At 47.4% G+C, this 9,076-nt stretch overlaps 1 protein-coding gene across 1 annotated transcript in view; it reads left to right on the forward strand.

Annotated features, from left to right (window-relative positions):
* Positions 1–6,221: 6,221 nt before the first annotated feature.
* The window catches only part of LOC308360834 (metabotropic glutamate receptor 1-like), a gene marked incomplete at both ends in the record, with an annotated part of 31,155 nt that continues 28,300 nt past the window's right edge, over positions 6,222–9,076 (forward strand). The window contains one exon of the mRNA XM_080832990.1: positions 6,222–7,290. Coding sequence (XP_080689116.1) covers positions 6,222–7,290 — 1,069 coding nt within the window. The remainder of the gene's footprint in view (positions 7,291–9,076) is intronic.

The following is a 9,076-nucleotide window of genomic DNA, read 5'->3' on the forward strand; positions in this document are numbered from 1 at the left end:
TAATGGTAGGTGTCTATGGCCACAGATGTATCCGTTATAATCCTACAGGGCAGCAGTTCTCAATCGTGCTCTGAATGTTGCCAGCGTGTCCCTGATTCAACAGAAATAAAAGCATTCAGACACTTATTGGTTGGAATGTGTCGTGCCGTTGGGGGGTGGTTGTAGCTGGTGTTTGTGTGTGTGCCTGGTTGGTATATCTATAGGCTAGACATTTGTGCGTGTGGATCATAACCTCAATACCACTACACAAAATAATCTAATTCTAACAAAGGAGATTTCAATAGTGACGCGACACATGCCCGATATTTCCTTAACCAGACAATTAACATCCGTATAGATTTACGCTTCACAGGAAATCTGGCAAAGAAACATCATCAATTGATTTCCGCTTGGAATGTCCGATAGCCAACTATCACATTTTGGATTGTTGTTTTGTGCACTAACAGCATTCCACCGGCAGGCTGCAGTGTAGACAAGCTTTAATGGCCGAACTTTCATGGCACAGTAGAACTGCATGGTGGTGAATGGCGCTCGGTTTACATTCGAATGCAGTGCGCTGAAAGCATTCAAGTCAGATGAACATCTGTCTTGTACTGAACATTTCCTTTTGTGTTTATTTCAACACAGACCACCATCAAATGGCCTCTCATCGGTGGTCTACTCAACAGCAAGTTCAGCAACCAATGGACTTTAATAGTACCAATGAACCTACTCTATTAGGCCTTGCTTGGATAGAACGGTCCATTCAAGGCATGTAGATTCTAAAAAATGTAGAGCTACGCCGTATTTGTCTGTGCTGCCAAGGATAATTTGCCAGTTTTATGGATGTTCCCAGAGCAGAGCGTGAAAGCAGTCAGTGAGTTGAACTGCGCTTGCTCTGTTGATGGTTACTTCGTTCGATCTCTCTCTCGCCTAGTCTCGCTGTGATTCATAGTCTTTCAGTTCTGGCGATCCCAAGGTCAAAGATTCATCCCCGACTTTAAATTTGCGCCCTGATCTGTGGAAGCGTGTGCGCCACTAAACCATCAAATCCCTGAGACAAGAGGACTTCTTAAAACGAAGCGATGCTGTATCATTAACATAACGTCTTTTGGCACCCATGTCTAATCTCTATGTGTGTGTGAATGTGTCAGAGAGAGTGACTTTGTGAGGGGGAGGGGAAGAAAAAAGGAAGATGGCACTTATTCTCATTCTCTCATGCTCGCAGATGTCTAACTGTCAAGAACCATCATGTGTTTTTTCCACCATTGGTTTGTCCTCCGTCACACTCGCGGCATCCCCTCTCCCTCCCCCGCTCATTGCCTCTCTCACACACACACACACACATTCCGCGGGGTGCTTGTCAGGAAAGCGTGTCCTCGCTCTCGCCAGGTTGTCGATGTATTTATTGTTTCCCCGCACGCCCACCTAGAACCCTCTGAGCGAACCCCCACCACCCCCCCTACCCCACACCACCTCGCCCACCACAGCCGGGTATGATCCTGTACGTCACAAGTGCAGATCTCCCCGTCTGTTGGTCGAAAGGCGAGAGGAATGAAGGAATCCCAGTACTGAATAATGAGCCATCACTCTGCCGCCAGACAGCCATTCAGTCACAGATGTGTCATGTAATGAAACGGACATCCTTTATCATGGAGAGCTGGCCATGTTAGTGTGTGCTTGGCCATGAATCCCGTCACCTGTTTCTATTTCGATGGCAGTGGACAAAAAATTCAAACAAAATATTTGAGGAACCTGTTTACCTTAAACCATTTAATTTATTAATCAATTTAAGCAAGGATAATAATTTGTTCGAAATTCAAGTATGCTTGTATAACAGCTATTCAATTTTGTTCACTGCACTTAAAACTATGGAGTATTTTGCATAAATATCTAGCATTTTTAACACTTTATTATAAGGAATTTAGCAGACGTTTCTATGCAATGTCACCTACAGTGACACCATGCTGCAGGTGGTTATCAGACACTGGTCGTCCGCTTAGAGGGGTCTCAACGCTTATCCCTGCTGCAGGTGGGAATCAGACCCTGGTCGTCCGCTTAGAGGGGTCTCAACACTTATCCCTGCTGCAGGTGGGAATCAGACCCTGGTCGTCCGCTTAGAGGGGTCTCAACACTTATCCCTGCTGCAGGTGGGAATCAGACCCTGGTCGTCCGCTTAGAGGGGTCTCAACGCTTATCCCTGCTGCAGGTGGGAATCAGACCCTGGTCGACCGCTCAGAGGGGCCACAGCCAAATCACTGTCCCACCATGCCTTGCAAAGAGATGTTAGTACAACATTATTTAGTAAAACTCATATCACTTCAGTTTGATTTGTTCAGAAGAATGGGAAGTAGCAAATAACAGCATATTGAACTTCTGCTATCAACTGGGAGGATGTAGTAATAGTTATAGTTATAGGTGAAGTTGTGGTTATAAATGTAGTTGTAGTTGTAGTGAAGGTATTACATAAAGAGATGCTTTTCTCCAAGGTGTCTTACATTTTAAAGTAGAACCATCAGTTATAACAAAAATAATAAAAATATTATGACCAAAACTATGATTATATTTATAAAGTATGGCTCAAACAAATTAACTAATTAAAAAAAGGTTTTAAAAAAAGGGTTTGTATTCAAACGCTTTTTGAATGTACCCAAGCAGTTAATGCAGTTCATGGACCCTTCCCACCCTGCCCATCATCTGTTCACATGACTCCCGTCAGGGAAAAGGTTCAGATCGACAAAGGCACGTACCTCCAGAATGGCAAAGAGTTTCTATCCTCGTGCCATAAGGCTTCTCAACAGCTCACCCATGGAAGTTCATATTTTGTGGGATAACCAGATTGGCTGGGAAGACCTGGAGCTCAGTTTTTAAAAGTACAGTTGAGTATCAACCGTATAACAGTGACAAGAGAACATAGGAACGGATGATCTCACCTAAGGATGCGGTGTAAATAGAAAACAGTAAAAGCACAAATAGAAAAAGTACCGATCCCTGGGGTAAAATAATGAAGAGGTGGTGAGAGTTTGCCTCTTGTTCCTGCCAAGACACACTGAATGAACGTCCACTGAGATACAATTAAAACCAACTGTGTGCTTTGCTTCGGGATTCCCAGTTTGGACAGTTCAGAGAGGAGGATGTCGTGGTTCACTGTGTTCAAGGCTGCTTACAGGTCTTGTAAAATCCGAACTGATGACTCAGCAGAGGTTTTTGCTTCTCCCAGTGCTTCAGTCACAGATAAAAGAGCAGTTTCGGTAGAGTGGCCACTCTTAATACCAGACTGTTTGGGGTCTAGCAAATTTTTCTTAAACAGGAAATCTGAAATGTATTTGAAGACACCCTTTTCAATTTTGGACAGAAAGGGAAGAATGGAAACAGCGGTATAATTCTTCACTTCAGGTTGGTTAAGACATGGATGGACGACAAAGTTAGTACTTTTCTAGGTTTGCTAATAAATGCTAAATGACCTACTAATTCGGTTTACATTAAGAGCTCAAGATAATCATACAATTTGTAAGATAGCTCCCTTAAATGTTGCCAATGGACCTCTCCATAATAACAATGTCCCCACTCTGAAAATCACACTGAAGAGTTAATCAGTTGTTTTTTTTCTTCAATGCATGCATAGATCTTGAGGTGCCAGATGTAACAATTATAAGGGAATGCAACATTAGAACAAGGGGCATTTACCCATAATCCCTAGAACCAGGAACTCATCAGCCTAACTCTCCACTGCAAGATACAGAAATAAACATTCTGCATTACATGTATTTGATTATAATGTGGGACTGTGTTTCCATGTGAACTAAATGTGTTAATTCACAGCACTTCTCTTACAGTCTAACAAATGAATAGAAATCCTTTAGTAAACAAATATGTTGACAAACACGCACACAGAACAAGGCCTAATGTAGGCCTAACTTTATTGACAATATTGTAACTCCACAACACAGAGACTCAAAATGTTCTGCTTCAGATATGAAATGCATGTTTATTATTTCAGAGAAGAACACCCTGATGGCCAAATGACAACTTGCTTATTATAAATACCTGATACATTCGTGGTGGGAATAAAGTACAGATGTCAAAGCACAGCGTAAGACACAACCTATGGACCAAAGTCTAGTGGTATTCTAATGCAACTTAACCTATATGAAGACGGTTGGAAACACTAATACCCAAGTAAGTTTAATTATTCCAATGTTCTTGCAAATTTGGATCGTGGGGAAAACTATGAACACAACAACGATATTAACAAAACAATTTGCCATTTAAATAATACTTTTTTTAGTTGGATTAAATAAATAGTAATGAGTAACTTTATTTGTTTTGAGTATCAAGTCATGTTGATGTATTTACTCTGTTAAGATTGATAGGACCTACAGTGTGACAGCTGTCAGTTCAGGTAAGGATTTTACGTCCTGTCATTTCTTTCATGAGTTAGATGCAAAAAGTGGGATATGGGACGGATTCAAACACATTCCAGTCCAGGAGTCCCTCTGTGTACTGTTCCGCTGTCGAGTTTTTGAGGTATCCGGTTTAAAACAAATTGATGACCGAAACGCTAAAGTCGCTTGCCCGACCACCAGCAAGGAAGCGGCGGGCTGTGAGAACAGTCGGAGACCCGAGCTTCTCCTCAGGCTCCCGCGCACCCTCTCTCAGTAGATGTGTGCGTGTGTGTGTGTGCACATATGTGTGTGTCTTTGTGCTCTAGATAGACAATTCTCACTAGCAGAGCTCCACATCCGTCGGGGTATCTGCCTGTTAAGAGTTTCTGTGACCCGATAGAGTGATGTAGAGGGGAGGGGGCTCTTACGAGAGAGAGAGAGAGAGAGAGAGAGAGAGAGAGAGAGACAGAGACAGCGAGAGAGAGAGAGAACGAGAGATTGAGAGAGTGATTTCGTTCAAACTCCAGTATCCCTGTCGAGGAGTACGAGTACGTGAAAGCAGCGGTTGGCGATGTTTCAACTAGTCAGGTACGTTAGTTCCATTTTATATGATTTCAGCACATTGGAAGAGTTTTGTGGCGGTTGTAAGTCATGGTCCCCTGCTGGTACTAGCAGATGTGTTACATCCCAGAGATGCAGGTGATTTGAATAAGTCCGGCGCGAGATGGTTGTAGGCTATTGCTGGAGTGATGTACCTCAAGAGCTCTCAGCATGAGTGTGAATGGTGGTAATGTGCGCCAGTTTTTTCTTCACGTCCAGGTAACGTGGTAATTGGACTCCTCAGACGTGATAACCGTGCCTGAGCAACGAGAACCTATTGGCGGCGTGGTGCGCAAGCCTTTTTGGGAGCTGTTAGACCGTGCGGTTGTCCTCGGCGGGTTATTCCCTGCCACTTGGACAAACGTGGGGTGTACATCGTTCGAAAACGTGAGTCATGTAGTATCCATGACTGACGGCGTTGCTCCGGCATTGTTTGACCACTAAACTTAGAGCGCCGGACACACACTTGCAAGCCACCGAGGATGCGTAGCGGGGAAGGAGAGACTGGGAGGGTAGGGGGGGCTATTCGCTGTCCACGGTACTGAAACGTCCTCCGGGGTGTCTCGACGGTTCTTCACGCAACGGGGGTACGCCACTCAGTGACTCGTTTTTCAAATTCACTCCGTTTAACCTCGGCATCACATGCACAAGTTAGGCTCACTTGCAGAGGTTTCCGGACAAGAGCATTCACATGACAACAGACCAGCACATGAAAACAATGCCCAGAACGCGGTGTGTGTGTGTGCTGGAGCGCGAATCAGGCAGGCGACTTTGTTTTCTGCTGCCTATAACCCCTAAGACTAGACTCGCGCAAGGACGGAGGTAGGGACGTGTGAAACTGCTTTCTATTGTCACTGAATTTGTTTTAAGAAGCATTGTTGTGTGAGAAAAAAAAAAATCTGTTTTAGATGGGAATGGATATTCAAGCCATTGGAATGAAATAAGAGAAATGTAATCTGTGTGTGTGTGTGTGTGTGTGTGTGTGTGTGTGTGTGTTTTGTGTGTGTGTCTATTTGTAAGTTTTCCCTCTGTTCTCTCCTCTCTGCAGGTGCCAGTGGTGGATGCATTCCAGTCGAGTTGAGTCATGGTCTCCATGTTAAGCCACGCTCTGCTTCTTCCTCTTCTTCCTCCTCCTCTTCCTCTGTGTGCTACCGCCGCGTGCCGCTGATCATTCTCCCTTCCCCCACCCCCCCGGTTGGCACGAGCGGGGCTGCCGGCAATGGCCGCACAGCTGCCACCACACACGCAAGGTGCAACATGGCATGCCTGAAGATGCCAACCCGCTCTCCACTGCCTGCACCCAACCCCACCTCCCTGAACCCCCCAACCTCCCCCAACTCTGCCCCGTACCCCAAGTCTGCCCGTGCTGATCCCTTCGCCCGTCAGACCAGAGCCCCTCGGCGGGCTCCCTCCGGTAGCGCCCCTGCCCATGCAAGACCGTGGGTCGCCAGCCTGCGTTTCACCATGCTGCCCTTCCCAGCTCGTGCCCACTGTGCCAGCCCTGCTGCCCGGGCACGGGTCCCCCCCGCTGCCAGTATAGCCTCGGCCGCCCTCTCCTTCTCCTCCCCTCACTCCTTCCTCCTGATCGTCCTCTTCCTCGGAGGGCTGCTGCCCTCGTCGACGGCGTCGGGCGTGCGGGAGCGCTCGGCGGCCGTGCCGCGGGCGGTGGCGCGCTCGGTGGCGCGCATGGACGGCGACGTGATCATCGGGGCGCTCTTCTCCGTGCACCACCAGCCGTCGGCGGACGCGGTGGCGGAGCGGCAGTGCGGCGAGGTGCGCGAGCAGTACGGCATCCAGCGCGTGGAGGCCATGTTCCACGCCCTGGACCGCATCAACGCCGACCCGGCGCTGCTGCCCAACGTCACGCTGGGCTGCGAGATCCGCGACTCCTGCTGGCACTCGTCCGTGGCGCTGGAGCAGAGCATCGAGTTCATCCGCGACTCGCTCATCTCCATCCGCGAGGACGACCAGCTGCTCCAGCTCCAACAGCAGCAGGCTGGAGGAGGGGCACCGGTCAAGCTGTGTGTGGACGCACCGGGAGCTGGGGGAGGGGGAGGCGGAGGAGGAAACACGGCCGAGAAGAAGAGGCCCATCGCCGGGGTGATCGGACCGGGCTCCAGCTCAGTGGCCATCCAGGTGCAGAACCTCCTGCAGCTCTTCAACATCCCGCAGATCGCCTACAGCGCCACCAGCACGGACCTGAGCGACAAGGCGCTCTTCAAGTACTTCCTGCGGGTCGTGCCCTCGGACGTGCTCCAGGCCCGCGCCATGCTGGATATAGTCAAGCGCTACAACTGGACCTATGTGTCGGCCGTGCACACCGAAGGTAAGTAACCCCCTGATGCACACACAGGTGAACATATCACACACACACACACACACACACACACACACACACACACACACACACACAAACATACAGGTGAACATCATACTTCAGCATACTTCACACACAGACACACAGACACACAGACACACACACACTCACACACACATATACAGGTGAACATCATACTTCATCATACTTCACACACAGACATACACACACACACACACACACTCACACACACACACATACTCACACACACGCAGGAAGAATAAAGCCAGTATATAAACGCTCAGCTTTCATTCAGTCAGGGAAATGTGAAACATCATTTATTCCCACAATCAGGCAATCATACTTCATCATACTTCACACAGAAACACACACACACACACACAGATACACACACACATACACACGTACTCACACACACACACAGGAAGAATAAAGCCAATCAGGCAATCATGGACCAAATGAGCATGAGATCATTGAGCATGAAGTGTGTGTGTGTGTGTGTGTGTGTGTGTGTGTGTGTGTGTGAGATCACGAGCAAATGGCGGATTAGTGCTGTGGGTTAAACTGTGCAAGTGCACACACATACCTCCTCCTCAGAGAGAGAGAGAGAGAAGTAGAGAGAGAGTGTGTGTGTGAGAGAGAGAGAGCAGGAGAAATAACATGAGAGAGAATGTGTGTGTGTGTGTGTGTGTGTGAGAGGGAGAGACAAAGAGAGAGAGAGAGAGAGAGAGAGAGAGAGTGTGTGTGTGTGTGAGAGAGAGAGAGCAGGAGAAATAACATGAGAGAGAATAGTCTGTGTGTGTGTGTGTGTGTGAGAGAGAGACAAAGAGAGAGATAGAGAGAGAGAGAGTGAGACAAAGAGAGAGAGAGAGAGAGAGGGAGAGAGAGAGGGAGACAAAGAGAGAGAGAGAGAGAGGGAGAGAGAGAGTGAGACAAAGAGAGAGAGAGAGAGAGAGAGAGAGAGTGAGACAAAGAGAGAGAGAGAGAGAGGGAGAGAGAGAGAGCGCTGGACTGAAAGAGAGACTCCCCCTGAAGCCATGGTAACATGAAGGTTTTACTGAGCTGTACTTGGGATCATTAGCTGGTGACTGAGCTCATTACATTTGGGTGTGTGCGCAATCAGTGTGTGTGTGTGTGTGTGTACATGTATAGATGTCTTTTTTCCTTGAGGCTTATATCATTATTGATGTATTTGGGTCAAAGTTGCTAATGGCTCAACTATTTGACTAACTGTAATCTGCATGTCTACATGAGTGGAAATCTTTCCGGAATGGCCCTTGGGTGTCATGAAGAAAATCCAGTGGCGTACAAAAACTACCATAAAAACATGAAGGCACGAACCTTTACAAGACACCATTATAATAAGGATGTATAGCGCTAATTGTGTAAAAAACAGATGGCCATCCTGTTGGCCATCAGAGTCTCAGAGATGAAACCATCAGTGAATGTTCAGTGCTGGAGAGACTGAATACAGAATGACACTGAGCTTCAGTTCACTCAAGATTTCATCACTGCAATAATAGTGCTATCGACCCAAGGAATCAGCATCACACCAGAGGTTACAGTGTGTGTCTGCAGAAAGCGAATGTGTGTGTGTGTGTGTGTGTGTGTGTGTGTGTGTGTGTGTGTTCTGTGTGTTTCTTCCTCCCTCTCTGGGTGTGTGTATGTGTGTTTTCCTGCTTGTGTGTGCATGCATCAGTGGGAATCCCATACATTCTACCCACACTGGGAATAATGGGCTGGGCGGTAAGCACATACAAGCACGCGTGCACAC

This window comes from Sprattus sprattus (genome assembly GCF_963457725.1).
Source record: "Sprattus sprattus genome assembly, chromosome: 2".
Taxonomy (NCBI): domain Eukaryota; kingdom Metazoa; phylum Chordata; class Actinopteri; order Clupeiformes; family Clupeidae; genus Sprattus; species Sprattus sprattus.